We start from the raw sequence: 24,004 nt of genomic DNA on the forward strand, positions 1-24,004 counted from the left end.
ATTAAACGCACAGTAACTTTTGTATGCATACAGAAACTATGCTGTTTCAAAGCTAATACTTTGAACACACTATCAATATAACAGATGTTAAACTATGCTCTTGCGGGACTTATCGCTGAATTGCTACTGCTTTAGATCACATCAGCCGGATATGAAGCATTAGCACATCTCTCAGCAAACGAGTCGCCCGCACGTGCTTTCGCCGTGTAGTTCCACACACAAAGCAAAACGATGATCCTGTACACAAATGTTACCTTAAAATGCTTGTAGAGGAGAGATGTGCTCATTGCTAATGTTAAAATCCCACTATCCCACCCTCAGAAGAAACTTACTGTTATAACCAAACACAGAAAAGTCACAATTGGCTGAACACCCAGCATCCTTGGATACATTTTATGAAGCATTGCATCACTCCTAGAATTCAACACAGTTAGATCTAATGGCCAACTTATCCTCGCTAATTGATCTTAACAAATCAGTCCTAATCTAAAATGCATCTCAGTTTGGGCCAGTGGCTGACACAAAACAGAGCCTCTGCATAGCAGGGGCTCACTACCTTCGAGATGCTCTCTGTCAAAAACTCCTGACATGTTAGACCAGTGGTTTTTATTACTAGCCAGGATGTGCGCAAGCCAATAACGAAAAGCTGTACAATTTCCTTCAACGGTGCTCCTATCGGCACTTTCGTCAGCGTATGACAAAGGAGCATCACCATGTGCCCACTTTTGTCAGCTGACAACAAAGGAGCATTATTCTGCGCCAATTCTCCATCTCTACTTTTTGCCTCTCTCATCCTAGTGCTGTATCTATATTTAGAGGAGAGAGAGAGATATTTTCATAGTGTAAGGGATCCTCGATTTGAGAGCAGGGTAGGAAAAGATATTGAAATGGACCAGAACACCATATTCATAATTCCTGCAAAATTAACAAAGTGGTATCAATAACAAAAATGTGGATAAAACATCTAATAATTATTATGCATTTTAAGCACCAAAAGTAGTAGGACAAAAAATTTTTTTTTTTATTGCTTTTAGAACTCGAGGTTGCTCTTGTTTATTAAGAAGAAAATATGGCGATGAGTTAATTAATAGAAAAGTCAATTTTTCATTCATTTACCACTGATCTGCATTTAGTGCTGTTGCCCAGGTGGCAGATTCTCTATCAGTTGTTTACCTAGTCTTTTCTTAATGATTTCATAGAAGCTGGAAATTTATCGAACATCTCCCTTAATAAATTATTCCAATCTGTAATTCCTCTTCTTGTAAACAAATAGTTGCCACAATTTGTCTTCTTGCTTTCCAATGTTTTTCAAAGAAGTGTATTTAAAGGTGGATTGAAAGTAATATTGTTAGATTATGATAATGTGATTATAGCTCTAAATCATGCTCACATCGCCCTCATTATTCGGGTGAGATAAATTGCAACATTTTCATATTATGATCTTTCCTACTTTAGAAAACTCCTTTCAAGCTTAGTCGAGCAGCTCGTCTCCTTACTTTCAAGTGTTCCAGCCCCCAAAGATTAACATTTTCATAACACTGCTTGTTTGTCAGAAAGTAGTAGTCACTTTTGCAATACTGAGGAGAAATTTATGAATATCAGTGTAATTTGACTTGAATCTGTGCACTTCCCTTGCTTGTGATTGCAGTATGTGTAGAATAATTATGGAATATCAAATCAGAGTCACTTTATTTGCAAATGAGGTGTCTACCCCAGTGGCAAATGGTACACAGATATGCTGTACATTATTATCAAGCACTAAATTTTAAATTAACAAAAGACATGTTCCTAAAATACAGTATTATACAATTTATACTAACAATTTTTCTATTGAACACACAGCTCATCCTTAATAAATTTAAAGTATTTACAAAATTCTACTCATATCTTCTGTACTTACAAACATAATCAACTCATATGCAGTACGTGGAATTACTTCAAATTATACTATACAACTGCTATATGATTAGGGGCTGCCTGGCCGAGGCGGTAAAGGCGTGCTCGGTTCACCCGGAAGGGCGTGGGTTCGAATCCCCGTCAGAAAGTCGTAAAATTTAAGAAACGAGATTTCCACTTCCGGAGGTGCATATGGCCCTGAGGTTCACTCAGCCTACACCAAAAAAGAGTACCAGGTTAATTCCTGGGGGCAAAGGCGGCCGGGCGTAGAGCTAACCACTCTACCCCATCACGTGCCGAGCTTAAGTGGTGGAAGCCTTTACCTTCCACTCCTCCAAGGGCCTTCATGGCCTGTAAGGAAGTGACTTTGCTTGCTTGCTTTGCTATAAGATTAAAATTTGTTTAGTTTTTTTTTTACCATTTTGGTACCTAACAAGCATAACGACTTGCTGCGTCTTAACCAGAGTCCCTTTTGCCACCACTTTCCAAAGTTCCTGAAGGGCCTTGACAGCTACCATAGCGGTCCCTGGGCCCTTGAAGTCCCCACTGTACTTCACTCCTACAGGCAGTCCCTTACTTCAGTTGTCCAATCTTCATAGACCGGAGGATGGAACTAATTTATTCACAAAAATTCTTTATTCACAATAACCTGCACAGTTTGAATGCCCTCTTTTTTTTTAATATCTGTACAGATTTTGGAAAAGGATCAAACACTCCTCCTCGTAAACTGTTCCACTCCTTCACACCCTTCCCAATGAATGAAAATTTACCCCAAATTGCTTCTGCCAAAATCCCTTCTAATTTTATACTTGTCAGCCCTGTCGATGTAATTATTTTCCAACTGAAGCCTCTCGCTGATTTCCCCCAATGCTTCCTCTCCTGTATAAACAAAATAACGTACATCTCCTGCCACGTTAAAATAAACATACTGAATTAAAATGCCCAACATTGATTCACAGTCTGGTGACAAAATTCCATGCCCTATCTGTAATAAATGTTGTAAGTCGATGTTAGGAGTAAATATTCACGTAAGAAAAGCTCACCCTGAGAAAAGGAGAAATAAAATTGTAACACAATATGCTAGTAACTTGAAAGTTGGGGAAAGCTTACAGTTGACAGAAGAAACCCCAATGGTCGCTGATCATGAAACTGATAATATTAATCCTATGAAGAGTTGGGAGGATAGGATTTCAAACATTATACAAAACGGTGATGCTGATCAGCTGGAATCTTTTACTTCTGAGGTTATGCAGTTCTTTTTTGCAGATCAGGTAAATCAATTGCCTGGCCCTCAACATCCTGCTGTTAGATATTACAAAAGTAGAAATTTACAAAAGAATCGTAAATATGACCATAAAACCTCTAGTAACCCACAGCAGAGCTCTAGAATGCAACAAGAAAAAAAAAAAAAAGTGTGTTATGCCTATGAGGTAGCCCATTATCATTTCTGTAATCAGAGGCGGAAAATTGCTCGCAAAATTTTGGATAAGACTACCAAGGCCCATTCTTGGAAAATCCCAATAACTACGATTTTGAATCATTTTGAAAGGACTTTTGGTACTGAAAATAACAATTCTCCTGTTTCTCTTATGGAAAAAAAGCACTTGACTTACCTGTTGATATTAATATTTCAGTAGATGATGTCCGTAAGGCATTATACAACGTTAAAGTTGACACCTCACCAGGCCCAGATCATATTACAGTTCGTGTATTTCGGCACCTCAAGGTTGCTGAAACTACCTTAGCCACTGATCTGGAAGCCTTGGATGTATACTTCAAGAAATGGTGCCTTCACCTAAATCCTCAAAAAACAGTTATGTCTACATTCCACTTACGCAACAAACCAACAGTCAGATTCCGAGGTGAAGTGTTGCCGTTCTGCAATACACCAAAATACTTGAGAATAACACTTGATAGAACTTTGACTTTCAAGCAACATCTCTCAAATGTAGCTGCTAAAGTAAAAACTAGAAATAATATTATTCTTCAGAAACTTGCTGGTACATCATGGGGAGTCAATACTCATGTTCTAAGATCAACAGCATTAGCCTTATCATATTCTGTTGCTGAATACTGCTGCCCCTCTTGGATCAATAGTGTTCACACAAAGAAGATCGATGTACAACTCAATCAGGCAATGCGCATAATCTCGGGTTGCATTCGGAGCACCAACACTATGGCTTCCTGTTCTCAGCAATATTGCACCTCCAGCCCTAAGACGATCAGAAGCTCTCCTAAAGGTTTGGAAGAACATTCAGCAGAACCCCCAACTACCCATCCATCAAGATATTACACACACTGAACATCATCGACTGAAATCAAGGAAACCACCCTGGCGTACAGCAATGGATCTTGAAAGAACCTCTTTTCATGTTAACAGTTCATGGAAAGCCCAGTGGGATCAGTCTTCAGTAGTGAACAAACATCTGGTTGAGAATCCTTCTAAACGAGTACAAGGATTTGATATTCCAAGACGACAGTGGAGAATCATCAATCGGATAAGAACTGGACAAGGCAGATGTGGTTATCTGTTGTGCAAATGGGGTTGGACTAGGTCTGCAGATTGTGATTGTGGTGCCTCTTCTCAGTCAATCCATCACATTGTTGCTGACTGCCCAATTCGAGCTTTCAAAGGAACGCTAATGGACATTCACCGCACATCGGATGAAGCAGTTGATTGGGTCAAAATGCTAGACCTAGAGTTATAGTATTGTACGGACTTGTGACTACGCACATTTACCCTGAACTATATACATGTGTGTACATGGATTCATCATACGATAAATAATAATAACCTCAAGGTTACTAAATTTCTGACATTACTCATCAATACGATGCTTCATTTTTCCTACATACCTACAAAACTCAAAATGGCCAGAACAATTTTAATACATAAGGGTAGAGACATAAGTGATATTAAAGAATGGAGACCTATAACCATATATTCGGCAATTAGGAGAATATGATACAGATGTTGATTCCCAAAGGGAATCTGAAATATTTGTTCCAAATGAGTAAATTTATAATACCAATATAAATGGTCTGTTATTGGACATTATAAATTTTCCAGCCAACTCATCCCTGGTTGCCAGCATTTCACCCCTGTGTGCTAGGCTGGGCTCATCATTTGGTACCTAGCACACCTACCAAGATGCTGGCTAGTGCGTAACATGAATGCCACTCATAGGCTAATTGTAGCCACTGGCAGTTCCAGTGCTCTGAGAGACTTTGTCTCATTACCAACAGTTGATGCCTGCTTGGCCATCAGATGATACAGATGTTGATTCCCAAAGGGAATCTGAAATATTTGTTCCGAATGAGTAAATTTATAATACGCGAAACGCTGGCAACCAGGGATGAGTTAGCTGGAAAATTTATAATGTCCAATAACGGACCATTTATATTGGTATTATAAATTTACTCATTCGGAACAAATATTTTAGATTCCCTTTGGGAATCAACATCAGTATCATCTGATGGCCAAGCAGGCATCAATTGTTGGTAATGAGACAGTCTCTCATAGTGCATTGGCACTGCCAGTGGCTACAATTAGCCTATGAGTGGCATTCATGTTATGCACTAGCCAGCGTCTTGGTAGGTGTGCTAGGTACCAACTGATGAGCCCAGCCTAGCACACAGGGGCGAAACGCTGGCAACCAGGGATGAGTTGGCTGGAAAATTTATAATGTCCAATAACGGACAATTTATATTGGTATTATATGATTAGGAGAATAACCGAACGAGTACTAGATATGAGACTGCGTTCATATGTCACACTAAGTCCTCACCAGCGTAGCTTCGTACCATTACCTGGAACTCACGTCAACGCTTCCTTCATGAATGGTTGCCTCCAGGATGCGAAACGTAACAAAAAGGATTGTTGCATAATTTTTTTAGACATCACAGAAGCATTCAACTCTATCGGACATATTCAAACGATCTTTTCGAGAATGTGAAATTCCTCCTAACTTATGTAGACTAATTGATGCAATTTTTACGAAGAACACAGTTCAAGTGGAAGCTGGTAATAATAAATCAAAACCAATCGAAATTAAGTGTGGAGTAGCTCAAGTGTCCCCTATCTCACCATTGTTGTTTAATTTGGCAATTATAACTGTAATACAGAATCTCACAGACCATAATATGTGCCAACGTTATGGTCATATTTTATCTGATGATCTACCGCCGTTATCCTTATTTGCTTTCGCAGATGACCTAATCCTACTCGGCAAAACTGAAAGTGATGCTACTACCTTGTTAAATTTAGCTGAAAGCAGCTTTGCAAAAATTGGTTCACATATCCATCCTCTTAAAACCAAATCTATAATCCTGAAGAAAGGAAAATTAACTGAAGGAAACATCACTACACTCGAAGGATCAATAATCCCATCGATTAAAACAAACAAACAATGAATGAATCAAACATTTAGGAATTGACTTCAACAACAAAATTTCTCTTGACAGACATAAACTAATAAGCACAATAACTTCTGACTTAAATAATTTGGTAAAAACAAAACTTCTAAAACCTGAGCAAAAGATCTAGATTATTAACGAGTTTGTTTGGCCGGGTTTGATCTACCCTCTACAATGTGCCCCTCTGACACAACTATCAAACACTTTTCGTAAAGATCTGGACAAAATTATAAGAAGTTCTGTAAAAGAAATAATGATGCTTCCAGATTACACTCCGAATTTGATGCTGTACAGTGCCAGAAAGGTCAGGGGGATGTTAATAATTTGCGCAGAATGGGAAGCCAGTATACAGCATTACAATATTTGTAATCGCTTACTCCATATTCAGGATGTTCATCTACCATACGTAAGGAAGTTACCTGAAGAACAAGATATGGCAGTCCACAGATTTGACATACAAAAAGAAAGTCTTCCCCCAAAGATTGACAGAAGAAAACTACATTAAATTATGAGAAATCTATCCTTTCAGTTATGGTGCCAGCTACCTCATAAAGGAGAGGGAGTAATGTTATATTCAGACTGCCCAAAAGCAAACTCCTGGATGACTCATAAATCAGCACAGTCAGCTCAGTTCCCGGTAGGTCATTCAACACAACCCGTTGCTGCCAAAATGGCTGCAACGAGACAGAAACCCTTGGACATGTGCTGGGATTCTGCTGGAGCACTGAGCTAATGCGCAACCATTGCCACCACTGTGTAAGAACGTCAATTGCTCAAGGCTTGAGACAGCCTGGACGGGAGGTGCACTAGGAGGTTCACTGCATCCCTACCGATGACGCTAATCGGAGGGCTGACATCATAGCCATCAACAGAAAGGACATTAAAGCAATGGTCTTAAATCTCACTATTCGCTTTGAAAGAGACCTAAATCAGGCTCGGGATGTGGACCTAGAAAAGCAAGCTATTATGTTCTGTACTTGCCTTACCTGTCATCTAAGTGTAAAATACCTATCGATTGGTGGATTGTCAGAGGCTTGCTATTCGGAGCCGGAGGCACCCTCCCTAGTCAGACATCAACCTTCCTACAAAATTAGAAAGTTCCATTCTGCGAGTTGGAAAAAATAGTAATACAGATACTGAGGGACTCTGCAAATCATTCATTTCCATCTATACCTGAGAACATGATTAACGCTCCTCCCCCACTAACCCTGGAAAAAAAAAATAACAGCATTAACGATTAAACTCCATTGGAATTGTAACTGTGTTCCGGATCCGAAAGGTCACCTTCATTGGAGGATGGACGATTTCTTTAATAAATCTCTCTCTATAAGTCTAGTTTCCTCCCTTCTCTTACTTGAAGTATCCCACCCAAGTTTCTCTAACATTTTTGATACACTACTTTTTCTCCTGAAATCCCCTGGTACAAATCTTGCTGCTTTCCTCTGCATGCCATCTGTTTCTTTCATTAGGTATTCCTGGTGAGGATCTCAAACGCTGCATATTCCAAGAACTAGCAAGATACCCGTGTTTCGCTACGGTATTATACTGAAATTCATAATTGGATGCTTAACATTTTATATATAATCCGCCAAAATTCGCGATCTGACGGCAATGTTCCTCCCATTCTTCAATCTTTCTATCCAGCAATCGATTTCATATTTCCTGGGCTAGCTCCAGGTATTCTGCCCAGTCAGTTGGGTCCCTAAATCTTTACCACCTTACCTATAAGCATTTTTAATATGGACAAATCCTTTAGGAGATCAGGCGTGGTGTCGTCTTGGGTGCCATGGCAGGACTGAAGCCACGGCCGGACTGCATTGGTAGTCATTACCCAGTCAGGACCCGTTCCCAGCGCGGTCATACATTCTGACGACGGTCCAGAAAATTATTATTTTTATATTATTATTGATGCCGCAGCAAGATGCAAGACCTCTGCTTAGCAGTAGATTACATGTGCTGCCATTGTAATTGCTGACAATGTGACCAGCACCATTGTCGCGCGTAGGCAAGTGCGCGAGATTTCTTCGATATGAATGATATACTTCTGTGCATTATTGACCTTATTATAGAGGTGAACAATTGCCCGGTCAGTGTCATTCTTATCGTTTATTTCAAATGTGTTTACATTTGTTTATGTGCCAGGAGAATATACTGTAATCTAACTGTAAGTTCTCCAAAGGAAAAGATGGCTCTTGAAAATGAACCCATGAAAGATTAAAAAGTATTGCTTTATGATCAGAATCAAGTACATTATGAACAGTAAAATCAATTGGTCCCAACTCCTTTTCCATCCCACTGTCATTAAGTTGATCCCCCCCACCCCCCCAAAAAAGAGAAGGGGTGTTTCTTTATGCTTAAAGGAGATTCCAAATACCAATGTTCATGTCTGTTACCTTCAGTTTTGAGATATAAGTTACCCCATAAAAAGAATTAACTTTTTTCACTTCCTTTCACATCCCCCCCCATTAAGTGAATTTTCCAGAACAATACTTGTTTCATTATTAATGAAGGATCTTCTAAATACCAATTATCACGACTGTAACATCTTCAGGTTTTGAGATATGTGTCCTCATAGAAGGAAAAACAGACGAACAACTATATCTCATGCAGACTTTAACTGGGCATCTATTGTTCATGTATAGATAATTGTACAACTCGTAAATGACATGAATGCATTCACAGCTGCACCCGTTCGTCGCTACAGGTTGCAAATAACTCCCGACAGCTCAATGTAATCCCAGGGTATTTCATTCCATGTGAAAAATCTTAAAATTTTTCATTCGGTTCCGCTTTACGTGAATTCATGAAGACAAAATTTCACCCAAAAACGCAGTAGTATGCGAATGATTGCCTAGTTCCAATGCTAACGTTATAACATCACCAATAAATGCATTCATATATACGCAATCAGTTAATGACTCATCTTACAAACTAGATAAAGAATTAACTAACACTAAAAATTAACACTTACAAAATTGTATTTTAAAAAAATTAAAGAACCACATTTTATTTAACTGAAGAATTGCCCTAAGAAATGAGAACTAAGTTTGGGAATGGGCTACATTATCACTATATAGAAAAACAATTCAAGAATTGTAATTCAAAATCAGTGCTGGCTTATTAGGAGAAACAAGGATATATCATTATCTTATTTGAATTGTTTCTGAGATGAAATCAAAAATATCAGCATTACTGTCCATAATTATTCTTGGGACATCCTACGTATCACTGGAATACGTTATCCAACTGCAATTATTATATTGTAATAACATTTCAAAGTCTCTTCTCATAATCATGTCACCATTAAAAACAAACAAAATCTGAACTCAATTAATTCAGGTTCATTCTAGGAAATTAATCAGTAACGATTCACGTGCTAAGGCTTTTTTACACCCCTAATGCCTGCTAAATCCAGCTCCTAATGTATCATCTTCCTATATATTAACCTGTCATAAAATTCGAATTCATCTATACATTGTTTTAAAATAAATAATCTTCCTACTCTATCCACATAATTCTTAATTTATATATCTGTGGCTCGATATGCTTAAATCCGTCGTATTCTAATCATAATCCTACTGTGCAAGTTATTTAGTTCGTTTCTGCAGTGTGAAGATAAATATCTCAATATTACGCTTTGCGATTACTCAACCGCATACGTATACTGTCTTTTATCTGGCATTTATACGTTTCGAGAATGTGTCACAGAACTCGCACACTTCCAACATAACCGCTATCTTGACATTATATCACCATCTAAATCTCAGCTAAATATCAATATTCAATATATACCTTAATTCTGGTCACTCCCGCGGTGTACATTCTCTTATTTATTCGCATCGTTTCATTAGATTCATACCTTCCACATGTGACATTTAACTTCCACCGACATATATATACCTTGTAATTACCATAAATCATAATATACCGGGCGAGTTGGCCGTGCGCGTAGAGGCGCGTGGCTGTGAGCTTGCATCCGGGAGATAGTAGGTTCGAATCCCACTATCGGCAGCCCTGAAGATGGTTTTCCGTGGTTTCCCATTTTCACACCAGGCAAATGCTGGGGCTGTACCTTAATTAAGGCCACGGCCGCTTCCTTCCAACTCCTAGGCCTTTCCTATCCCATCGTCGCCATAAGACCTATCTGTGTCGGTGCGACGTAAAGCCCCTAGCAAAAAAAAAAAAAAAAAAAAATCATAATATAATTCTTCATATCACTTGATATACCTTCTTATTACATCGTCTGACGATCCATTATCATCTCAACTACACAATATTACCTCTTATTTAACATAACCTTCAACGCAAACGTTGCAATTACTGATATACAGCTTTGATAAATGTCACTATGTGTTTCCCATACTTAACTCCTCTCAATAAAATTACGATGCATAACCTCACATATGTTTCTATTACTCCAATATCGCTCTACAAGGAGTACTTGATTACAATCATTCACTTCTGACGCGCGGTCCATCTGTGACGTAATCCATGAATACATTCTATGCAAGATTTATCGATATCCTACAACATGTTAGTTCTTAGCGATCAGCTGTTATGTCAAGTCATTTCAAATGACTTCACTGACTTATTTGCCCAGACACGGTAATCCGCTCGCGAGATATGTATATATAGTTCTACACTGCCTTAATATAGCATTAATATCTTAAATATCTCACACTTCACTGCATATTATCACTTGCACACTTAAATATCGTTTCTAACACCTATTCAACTCCAAAGCATATGCCAACTAATATTATAATTTAAGAATTATGGTACTAATTGTAAAGACTTAGCTCGTTTCTCGTTACTCCGATGTCAGTTGTTCCTCTTTGACCGTCACATGGTTAGTTTTGCGGTCTGGATTGGGGTTGAGCAGGACTCCTTCTCCCGTTCCGAACTGGTCTTAGTAGGCAATATCCATCTCTCGTCACGGGCTGGTCATCTGGCTGGATGATACCTCTCTCGTCACGGGCTGGTCATCTGGCTGGATAATACCTCTCTCCAGGTCGGTCCATCTTAAACGTCTAGCAGTTCATCATCTTCTTCGTGAGGCTGCCAACAAAATTAAAGATTCCCGAGGAGAACATGGCTGTTATAAAATTCATATTAGAATAATATATTTCTTAAGTTACTCTTCTTATCCTTCTTCAGCGTTATATATGGCTAACTCTTTAAAATTGCGTATAATATATTTTATCTTTTTCAGGGAAAAATCTTCAGGATCAGTTTAAATAATCTTCAGAATTATTTTCCTTTCAGCTTCTGCGCCAATAAAAATAACCTTTTCTCAGTTCTTATCTTTCTTGTGCAGTTAAATAATTCTTCCCTGCGATAATGTTGGACTTGCTCTTCTGGTTCCAATAAGCGTATTAAATCCGAGCTTCGCTTATTCGAAGTATTTTGGCTATTTACGGTATATCTCTGGGTTGATTATCCTGTTTTCTTCTTAATGAATGTAGTCTTTCTTTATGAATTTCACCGAGATCTCGTAAAATTCCGTCCTATACGTAGCGCGTTCGCAATTCACGTCTTGACTCTGCGAATTCAATTTTTCAAGTATATTTTTTGTAAAAATCATTTCTGTTCTATTTTTTTCTTTAAAACAACCTACTTGACCTTTTGCTGTTCTGCACCGCCTTCGGTATACATCCGTTCCCAGTTATACACGGCCTTCTGTTATACCTCGATATCATGACTTCATTGCGTATTGAGTGAGTGGGCCATACCTTCCTTCGGCGCCATTTTTGTAAACGTCTAGGAAATGCAACAACGGGCACACAGCTATTTGAATAGGAAGATAATTCATAGAACCTAAATTTCATGTTTTTTGAGAAACAAGAATCAGGAGAAGTGCCCATGTATACTCTTCACGTCTATATTGCTTGATCTTACCGTGTTTCTAATCAATATCGTCTGTCAAATTACGTAATCTCATTGACAGAAACATAGAAATCTGTACAGTACCTCTATTACATCATGAATAGATGAAATAATGAACTTAAAAGTATTTGAAGACAGTTGTAGTAAATTTTCTTGAGCATTTCCTTTATTAAGAAAGTAGTAACAGGTACTGAATTTTAAAAGGTTACTTCAGCATGTTGACAGCCTCTTGAGTTGAGTGCATTAAATTATGTTCGCTGTTTTTTTTTGCTAGTGGCTTTACGTCGCACCGACACAGATAGGTCTTATGGCAACGATGGGATAGGAAAGGGCCGGCAGTTGGAAGGAAGCGGCTGTAGCCTTAATTAAGGTACAGCCCCAGCATTTGCCTGGTGTGAAAATGGAAAACTGCAGAAAACCATTTTCAGGGATGCCGACAGTGGAGTTTGAACAAACTATCTCCTGAATACTGGATGCTGACTGCATGCTGTTAAAGATGATTTTCCATGGTTTCCCCATTTTTCACACCAGGCAAATGCTGGGACTGTTCCTTAATTACGAGGCCACGGTCGCTTCCTTCCCACTCCTAGACCTTTCCTGTCCCATCGTCACCATAAGACCTATCTGTGTCCATTGATGTGGTAAATTATTTAGGTTCTGAGGCAAAAATACTCCTCATATATAACAAGAGTGATGTTCTTAGCTACTCTAACTAGTTTATGGGTAACCCGTGCAGCTGAGTAGTACAAAGTAGTGGTGGTGATTATGGTTTTAAGAGGAAGTACTATTGGGCAACCATCCACTTTTAACACTAATCAGAGGGGAAATTTTGAAACGATCCAACACTTCGAAAAATTGAGGTATGGGCCAAAGAAAGACAAAGGCCACGAAGTTTGTGAAAATGAAAGACTCCCAAAGCTTCGACTGCTTTAATACTGTCAGGGTCGGAAAAGAACAAGAGTTGACCAAGGAAGGTCGTATACGATAGAAAAAGTGAGGAGCGTGGCACAAGTAAGTGGAAAGAATGCCAAGACTCAGCTAATAGCCCCGTGGTCGCCAACCCACACTCTCAAGTTAAGAGTCGCTGGGGCCCTCTTTAGTCGCCTCTTACGACAGGAAGGGGATACTCTGGATGTATTCTACTGTCCCCACAAAATGGTTCAAACCCGACATCCGTATTATGTTTGTCAACATCATTTGAAAACCGGTGATAATAATTTGTTTGGCTACAGTCTTCAGTTGGCTTTTGGCAAAAAAAAACCAAGGTAATACTCATAATCATCTTCATCATCATAAGAAGAAGAAGAAGACCGATCAAGTGGCTGTGCGGTTTCGGTCACGTAGCTATCAACTTGCATTCGAGAGGTAGTCTGTTCGAACTCCACTGTTGGCAACCCTGAAGATGATTTTCCATGGTTTCCCCATTATTCACACCAGGCAAATGCTGGGGTTGTTCCTTAATTACAAGGCCACTGTTGCTTCCTTCCCACTCCTTGCCCTTTCCTGTCCTGTCGTCACCATAGGACCTATCTGTGTCAGTGGGACGTCAACCATATTGTAAAAAAGGAATAAGAAGAATACTTGGGTATTATGTGAATATTGGGCTACACTTATCATTCGAATCACAAGTATCACTGTTGTAGGAGTGGTATAACACTTGCGGTATATAACTGCGAACCTGTGTGTATAGGCTTTCATAATCTTTACCCCCCACCCGGTGGGTGTGGGTGGTAGAATAACACCCACGCTATCCCCTTACCTGTCGTAAGAGGTAACTAAAAGAGACCCCAGGGTCTCTTAACTTGGAAGCCCGATTGGTGACTACTGGACCCTTAACACTGAGTTCTGGCTTTTTTTTCTGTCACTTAGCTTACTTGTGCCATGCTTCATTTTTTCCTAAATGACCTCCCTTGTGTAGTTAACTCGAAAGCAAGGAAACACGAATAATATTATTATACAGTTCCTATTACATTTGCTGCTTCTTTTAAGAAAACATATTTGTTTGGAAACTTTCCTATAACATTTTAAAGACTTGGGTGGATTGGAAACATTTTTGGGATCGAATTCCACTTGAGTGTTACCATCCATCTACACTCTTCTGTTCATATTACGATTCATCACAATGATATCAGAAGAAAATACATAATGGGGCCCACAAATTTAAAACAATTTTCATATAAACATTTGATTCTTCAGGAATAATTCCATTGCAATAACTTACTAACTTCGAACAAGACGGAATTATAAGTGGGTTGCCATTTATTACGCCTGTAATTTTTTACCATATCCACAGCTCTCCATTGCTTATTACTGGAAAGCGAAACACTATAATCCTGCCAGTTGACTTATTGTGACAATTTGGTGTAGCACAGTATCCCATTTCCCTTAAAAATGCAAATATATTTCATATTATCACATCGGGCCCGCCCATACCATAACGATGCTTAAGATTCAATATGGCCGTCAACGCAAAGGATTGTGGTAGCGTGACCAGACCTTCCTATACTGACCTTGCGTTTACCGCTTCTGGTTGGCCTTTTAGGTGTTCAAACCGTACAGTTGAGTCTATGATGAAGCCTTTTGAGCTGTGTTCTCTGAAGGCTATCATGTCGATACGAGAACTGCCATTCATGGCCATTCTGTGAAATGCTTTGTGGACATTAAAGACGTTCTTCCTCAGTTCTTTGGCTGTGAAGGATCTAACTTGATGGTGTCAAGTGTTTCGCAAAAGCTCTTCATGTTGGCAGGATCCTAGGACGTGAGCAAGAGTTTCTTTCTCTCTGCCACAGTGCTAACAGAGGTGGTTGTCCATGGATCTGTCTAGAACCTGTACAACTATAACTAATGCACTTCGTAAAAAAAAAGTATTTAGAGAGATTGGTTTTCAATATCGAGTGAATATTAATGAATACGTTTTAGAAGAAGAAATAAAACCACTAATGCAAATGGGTGTCGCTTTCTGGTGGTCAACTCTTAGGCCTAAGTAAACATTACTGTTATGCTACTCAGTTCTTCAGGTCACCACAACAATTGAAGCTGAATTCCCGTGTAAAGCAGTGGCAGCCTGTTACTCTAAAAGAAATGAGAGGTTTTATCACTGTATTGTTAGAGATGGGAATTACGCATAGACTGTCATTATCTTCATAAGGCAGCAAAAAAAAAAACAGGGAAGGTAAGCGAACCGACCGCAAGATAAGTCTGATTATCGGGTTGCCTGCCCAACATTATGTGAAGGTTAATAAAAAATAAAAATCATTTTATTTTATCCTGGTGATCCTGGTCAGGATATTAAACTTATTAAATTATTGTATTGTCATTGGCCCTTAATACGTGTGCAAATATTCAAGTTAATCAAACGTCTCCAAGTTGGTGAAAATTATGTTGACAGATTCCGTTACAGAGATAGATAGATACATGGCAAGCTAATAAAAGCGTGTTAATGATGTAACAATATTTTCATAGAACATTCATTGGGATTAGTTTCGACTTTGATTGTGAGGTCATCCTCAGCCATTACGTTAAAACCATAATTGGTAAAATGTTAAAAATAAACATTGAAGCACAATACATCTAAAAATATGGTGAGAAAAACACTTCAAAATATTGAGTCTTTGTTGTTAATTATAAGCATGAGCAGTAAAACGTTGTCCATCCTTTTGTTGGGTTCTTATATGAATGTAATAACATTGTCCAGCTGACTGGCGCAAATGTCAAGATACTTTATAGTAATAGTTTATACGTCACCTAAGGTAAAAAATATAGACGCACTTGAAGTGGATCTGCTGAAACTTATACCAGGTAACGAACACATAATAATCCTTGGTGATTTTAACATAAACCTCCTGACCAGACTAACGACTCAGACCAAATTTGCAGACTGTTCACTTAAATGGGCATGACCATCTTACCATTAGATGCAACTAATCATGTATACACACGTAACAGCTCAACTCACACTCTAATTTACTACTTAGTGAAAAATAATCCCCATAAGACTGTCATGCATGGACAAATTTATCTTCCTGGTATTTCTACACACAATTGTATTTATCTGTGCTACTCGCTGCCGGTGCTGAAGTGTAAAGCTAAGTATATACTGTAAGTTACAGAGACATGAAAAATATAGCCTTAACTACAATATGACGCATATAATTTGCCTTGGGGCGAAATACAATTGCACGTGAACTTAAAAGTACATAGATTTAACTCCTTATTGTTAGGACTCTACGACAAGCATGCTCCTGTTCTGCAGGTAAGGGTCATTCGCTCTTCTGCTCTGTGGTTAAACACAGATAAAAGCAACAATGGCTTGCCTTGATGCTTTGTTTTGCTGATACAAGCAACAAAAGAGCAAACGGATTTCGAATACTGTCTTTTACAGAATAAAGCTAAACAACTAATTAGAAACAGTAAATTTAAATATATCGGAAATCAAACCAAAAATATCAATACAGCTAATGCGTGGAATCAATTGCATTAAATAGGGATAGGAAAAATTAAAGAACCTCATATTCCAACATTATCACTTGACACACTTAACCCTTACCTCACTGGTAAACAAATTTTAGAAACTTAACCCCAGTCTGGAATCCTGTCACACGAAGATGGCAATTACTTGAATTTCGAACCAAAATTCTCACTACGAACTGTCAGTATAAATGAATTAAAATGAGTCTTAAATTTCATTAAATCTCAAGCGAAAGGAGTAGATTATATTCCAATGGGCTTTATAAAAAAAAGTCATTGGCACAGTATTACCAATCATTTCTCATTTCTTCAATTGTATAAATTCAGGAACTTTTCCAGCCATTTGGAAAGACGATCTATTGATTCGAGGATTAAAGAACACCACATCGAATTCTCCATCAATTACCACCTCATATCTATACTCTCTCTGCTTGCAAAAGCCCTTGAACAACTAATACATGAGCAACTAACTGAATATCTTATAGTTAAGTATATAAATTTCATTATTCGTCCGTATTGAACCAAGATTACAATTTATAAAAATTTGTATCCACCTTATTCAATACCAAAAATGTTAAGATGAAATTACAACATGTATATTTATTTTATCAGGACTAGTTTCGACGCTTTATATTGCGTCATCAGCTGATATACACTGGAAACATTGGCCTCTTTTCATGATCTCCACATTTCAACATTTTGAAGATTTCATAGAATAATTTTAATATGGTTTTAAAAGATTTTGAAGTGTCAAACAGTATCAATGTCATTTAAGAAGATTGTTTAACCTTATTCTGTGACATTATGTTCACTACATGGCAATAGTCTGAGGACTTTATTGAATGGTTTTAATATGGTTCTACAAAAACATTTTTTTTTTTAAACGTCAAAGTGAATGTTTTTGAGAAGATCGTGATTTTATTATTAGTTTTGTTTAATTTTAATGATTATTTAAACCAAATTGCATCAGATTTTAGCAATCCAAAGTTTAATAATTGCAAGTCTTGGACAGTGTGGACTCGGAAATAGTATAATTATAATATGGTTTTTAAATCTTTATCATAGTTTTTATAATGTGTGTGACATAGATAAACTTATATATGTTTGCCAATGTTTCCAGTGTATATCAGCTGATGATGTCGCAATATAAAGCGTCGAAACTAGTCCTGATAAAATAAATATACATGTTGTAATTTCATCTTAACAACATTTTTGGTATTGAATAAGGTGGATACGAATTGTAATAAATTGAATATCTTATAGTTCATTCACTCTTAGACCCCTTGCAATCTGGCTTCAGAAAGGGCCACAGTACAATGACAGTACTTCTTCAGGTAACAGATGATATTAGGCTTGCTATGGATAAACGACAGGTGATGGTACTCTCGCTCCTTGATTTTAGCAGTGCATTTGATACAGTGAACGTACAATACCTCCTTTCAAAATTGCGCTCCCTTGGCACCAAGAGGAGAGCACAATATTATGTCCAAATGGGCTATCAGATTATCTGACCTATCTTACGGGTGTGTGCTGGGACCTTTATTATTCAGCCTGCATGTCAATGATATTTCATCCCCACTTCCCCACTGTGTATACCATCTATATGCTGATGACTTACAGGTATATTATCACACTAGTATAGATTGTATAAGCAAAGCGATCCAACATATGACTACAGACTTACGACGACTCTACTACATATGCCAGAAACAACTCCTTACTCATCAACCCACGAAAGACCCAGAGTATAATAATTGGACATGAAACATTACTATGTGTTCTAAATAATAATTAAAATTCTCCTCCAGTTACCATTGATGATACTGAAGTGCCATACTCCAAGATAGTTACAAACTTTAGGGTCACCTTAAATAAGACTCTGACCTGGAATGAACATATAACTACTGTGTGCAGTGTGCAGAAAGGTACATGTGTCGCTTTATCCCTTAAAGCATTATAAAAATGTTCTCCCATTGGACCTTAAATTAAAACTCATACAAATACTTCTATTTCCAGCCTTTGACTACTTTTTTGCTTTACGTTGCACCGACACAGATAGGTCTTATGGCGACGATGGGATAGGAAAGGCATAGGAGTGGGAAGGAAGCTGCCACGGCCTTAATTAAGATACAACCCCAGCATTTGCCTGGTGTGAAAACGGGAAACCACGGAAAACCATCTTCAGGGCTGCCGACAGAGGCATTCGAACCCACTATCTCCTGGATGCAATGTTTGACTACTGTAACTGTATACTGATTGATCTAACCTGTGAACAAGCAGCAAAACTGCAACATGTACAGAACTCTTGCATTCGATATGCTTTCCATCTCCGACATGATGTCGACATAACACCATACTACAAAATGTTGGGATGGTTACGTTTAAACGACTGTAGAAAAAGTCCACCAAATCACACTCATCTACCAGTTGCTTTCTACAAATAGCTCCAACTATTGTCTAATTTTAGGCTTCATTCTACAAAATTAATACTTGTTCCAGATCACTACTTGAAATAGCACTGCATCAAACAATTACCCACAGCCATTCATTCTTGGTCAGTGCGTCGAGATTATGGAATACAATCCCAGTAAATATTAAAAAGTCTTGCTCGTCTAGGACGTTTAAAACAGCTTACCGTAAATTTCTCCAGAATATATAAAGTTGACCTGAGTGAATGTAAGAGCGAATGACATACGAATGAAACCAAAAATTACGTATTAAATTCAAGTATCTTATTCTATCCCATTTACGTTTTTACTCTTGTCATTTAAGACAATGCACTGTTCCTAGAAGTAGATAACATAGTAACATGGTTTTTAGAAATCTCAGATTGAAACATATGAGGGCAGATCAAATATATGAATATCCACAGCCTGTTTCCAGTCATTCAACCAGGTCGGGAATGGAATGAATGAAGCCCCCATCTAGCGGTGAGGATAGGAATTGTGCCGGCTGCCGAAGCCTGTCGCACTCCTCTGGGGCAATGATTAATGAATGACAGATGAAATAATGGAGTGTGTTGCTGGAATGAAATATGACAGGGAAAACCGCAGCACCCGGAGAAAAGCCTGTCCAACCTCCGTTTTGTCCAGCACAAATCTCACGTGGAGCAACCGGGAGCAAATATAAAATGGAAATTATTTTTTTAAATTCATTGCATCAACCAAAAAATATACATATAAGATTTTGATGCCGTCCTGATAGAAAGAAGAGGGATGTATGTGAAGCCAGATGTGCACGAACTCTGCTACACTTGCATCATCATCGAAATGCTGTCCTAAGTCTTGTTTGAATGATCCAAACAAACGTAGTCGCAGGGTGTTCCAGAGGTGTCCATTAAATTTCCTCCATTTTTTCCGGTGTTCAAGCAGCAGTATGCGGCCTTGCATTGTCATGGAGAAGAATGATGTTTCGGATCAGTTGCCAGCGTCGCTTGTTCCAATACGCAGCTTTTGCTTCATCCAAAAGGTTACGGTAATAGGTTGCATTAATTGTCCCTTGTTCATGAAGAAAATCCACCAGCAAAATGCCCTCAGAGTCCCATAAAACAGTTGCAAGCACCTTTCCAGCAGATGGGAGTGTTTTGGCCTTGACCGGACCTGCTTCGTCTCTTTGCTGTCACTACATGCTTGCTTGCTTTGACTCTGGGACGTAATGATGCACCCAAGTTTCATCACAAGGCACAATACGACTCAAGAAGTCCTCTCCTTCCTCCTCGTAGCAACGCAGAAGTCTCTGACAAACTTCTTGGCATAAAGTTTTTTGTTCCTGGTTGAGGCGACGAGGAGCCTACCTGGCAGACAATTTTCTGAAATGAAGTTCATCTCGAATGATGGTTTGAACACTTCCGTAACTTATTCCTACGGCTAAAACAATTCGTAAAATTTTTATTTGCCGATGTCTGCATCTCTTGCTGAGTCATGGCGTATTGAAGCAGCCCAACTCTCCACCGTTGTTCGCACGTGCAAACCCCTTCTCCAGACACCCCCAACAACATCCTGGCAAAGCACCATCTCAGAATTATTACTAACAGCGGCTGTACATTCAGATTCCCATTTATATTTGATCTGCCTTGATAGTAATATTCAGTTAGTTTAATTTTGCCTCATATTAGAATTTTTCCTTTAAGCTAATTAGTAGATATATTCTTTCATTATTAATTTGATATCTTTTTTTTACTGCCCACACTCTATTTATCCCATCATTTTTTCATTGGTAGTAATCTTAATTAATTGTATTATTGTTATTCCTTATCTGACTTACTTGCCTTATCTCATGAACTGTAATTGATTACCATGATATTTGAAATTAATGCTGTAAAAGTGTAAAAAATTTATGTGGTTAAATGTAAGAGGGGACCAAGAGCCCTAACTTCGCCACTTGATAAAGACACAAATAAATACTTTTACCTTACAGGGAATGTTCGCTCCACTGGTTGCATGCACTGCAAGCCTGTCTCCCGCCAAGCACTTTGCTGTAATACAGCTAGCGCTCGCCTGTTACTGAGTAGTGTTTTCGCACAAGATTTCCTGTACTTTATGAAGGTATTATGTATATACACAAGCTCACATAATGAAAATGGCATTGGAACAACACACTGAGCAGTAAACATGTGAACGAACCTTACGCTGATAAAGCTCTCAGCAGACTGCAAAGAAGGGGAACTTGTGGTGCCAAGAAGCACATTATGGCAAAGTGCTTGGCGGGAGACAAGCTCGCAGCACTGGCGACCAGGCAAGTGACAATCCCCTGCATAGATAAAAGAATTTCCCTGTATTTTACCAATGATGGTTTTAATGTAATGGCTCAGGATGACCTCACAATCAAGGTTGAATCTAGTCCCAATGAATGTTCTATGAAAATATAGTTAATTATTTTTATATGTGTATTGTATAGGTTGACCTACTCCCACCCCATTATGTGTGCATCTTGTACAAGTTTACTCTTATTTCTAATGATTCCATTTTTTTAAGGAAGGGCTGTGGTGGAACACTCAAAAATTTTGCCAGAGCGTACTGATGTCCTTGTGGAAGGTATTCACCAACATCGAGGACCACGCCATCCTAAGTATTCGACTGTTGAATCACGACTTCGTACTTTCAAAGACTGGCCTTGTGGATTACAACAAACTCCTAATCAGTTAGCTCAAGCTGGCTTCTATTATACTGGTAAATAATTAAGATAGTTTTTTATTTATTTTATATAATGTGTAGGTATATTACTGAAAACCAGTGGTGAAATATGTTTGACAGTTAATTCATTGAATGCCTTTCCTTATAGGTGTACATGATCAAGTACGATGTTTCCACTGTGATGGAGGTTTGCGACAATGGGACGACTCTGATGATCCATGGGTAGAACATGCACGATGGTTCCCCAAATGTATTTATGTATTACTTATGAAGAGCGAGGAATTCATACAAGAGGTTGCTACTCAATATCCACCCATATTACCAGCAGATGTGAGTGATTTTCAGATGTTTTATAATTTAAGATCATCTTAACTCATAAGAAGGTAAATCACTTACCACAGTAGATTCTCTGAGAGAAGTACATATTATACATCACTAAACATAGCATTTTTACATTTTTTTAAGGAGATCATGCTTTTTTAAAAGCTTTTATTAAACGATATATTGTTCATTATTTTCATCATTTTGCCTGATATTTAGGCAGTCTCATAATGTCATTCCTCCAGAAAATTGTATGCCCTTACTCTTGAAAAACCTGATTAGGTAAATTCTGACATAATCTAAAGAATGTTGGGGTTCCTCCCTCTCCCTTTCCCTAAGAGACTTTTGAAGAGATTGAAACCAATGAAGGAGGATAAGGATTATATAGGAGGTGGGAAGATATCCCACAAGAAGTCCACTAAATTCTAACCAGAAACAAATGCGATCTTGGTGCAAGGTCACTCATCTGTTGACTAGTGCAGGTCACTTGTGGGCAAGAGTTGTTCACAGTACTTAACCAGATTTCAGGTGTACAATGAGGATAACTTAGAACCAGTGACAAACTGCAGTAATGTCATGTTAGGGTGATGATGTATGACAAGAAGGAAATGCAAAAAAACAGAAACACAGAAACAGATGGTTACATCCTGACAAAAATAAATCACCATTAAAAGAAGTTAACACCATCACCTTGACAATTTTTTTTTTTTTTTTTTTACTAAAGGATATTTGTTCGTGGCGTCGATCTCTGTAGATATTTTGCCACTACTTCTGTAATTGTAGTTGCAGAAGTGTAGAGTGTTGAATGTGAGGAAAGGAACTTTAAGGACGACACAAGCACCCAGGCCAGGGATATTAATCATTTACAATTAAAAACATCTGACCCGGCCAGGAGTCGAACCCGGGCCCGCAGGGTGACAGGCGGACGCGTTGCCCCCTACACCGTGGGGCTGGACACCTTGACACTTACCTTAAATCCCATCAAAACATAAACTGGATGCTGTGAACACAGCCCACAGAAAAGGAAAGGAAACTGTATCTATGTTTTGCCTAAAATGTATAGTGGAGAAGCAATTATCCCACACACACCCATTTAAATAAAATAAAATGTAATTAAATTAAATGAAAATACACATCAGCCAATTGAGGATAAAAATAAATAAATTAAAATATACAAATAATCATCTCTGTGGATCCAGATCCCAAGATACCGGGTTCAAACCCAGCAGAGGTAATCAGATTTTAACCCCTGTGGGTGGGGGACGCAGACGAAGAATACACCCACTGTATCCCCCTGCCTGTCGTAAGAGGCGACTAAAAGGGGCGACCAAAGGAAGATTATAATAGAACCATGAAACTCCTTGTGATTAGTATCACCACGCAGGGAACACCATGGGTCGCTTTTCCTTGCGTGTACTACCACTATGTTAGGTATGAAATAGGTTTGTGATTACTGTAGTAGAAAACAAGAGTGTGACGGCTTTTACAGTACCAGAAGACAGTGTACTGTAAACACTACATCTTGCCAGCAAAGGCATTGCCTATGATTAGTACCCACTATATGAGGAACACCGCGGGATAGTACGAGTCCCTGTGGTTAGTACACTTAGGTGGTGAACACCATAGGTTTGTGTTGCCTGTCAATGGCGCCGCAATGTGCGAAACACAGTAGGTCTGTAATACATGTGCGAATTTAATTACTTGTGAGTTGTACCATAATGTGTGGAATACTGCGAGTCTACGCTACTCTTGATTAGTACCGTAACATGACAAATACCATGGTTCTACTTTTCTAGCGATAAGTACCATTATGAGGGGCTGATGACTTTGATTTTGGACTCCTTTCGACTACAAGTATCATCGATTCAGTATCGTGCTATAGAAGC

At 38.5% G+C, this 24,004-nt stretch overlaps 1 protein-coding gene across 1 annotated transcript in view; it reads left to right on the top strand.

Annotated features, from left to right (window-relative positions):
* Positions 1-24,004, top strand: part of Diap2 (Death-associated inhibitor of apoptosis 2) — a 121,906-nt gene that overhangs the window by 18,294 nt on the left and 79,608 nt on the right. Inside the window, exons 3-4 of the mRNA XM_067143384.2 lie at positions 21,639-21,833; positions 21,946-22,127. Coding sequence (XP_066999485.2) covers positions 21,639-21,833; positions 21,946-22,127 — 377 coding nt within the window. The remainder of the gene's footprint in view (positions 1-21,638; positions 21,834-21,945; positions 22,128-24,004) is intronic.

Source organism: Anabrus simplex, chromosome 3 (genome assembly GCF_040414725.1).
Source record: "Anabrus simplex isolate iqAnaSimp1 chromosome 3, ASM4041472v1, whole genome shotgun sequence".
In the NCBI taxonomy this organism is placed as follows: domain Eukaryota; kingdom Metazoa; phylum Arthropoda; class Insecta; order Orthoptera; family Tettigoniidae; genus Anabrus; species Anabrus simplex.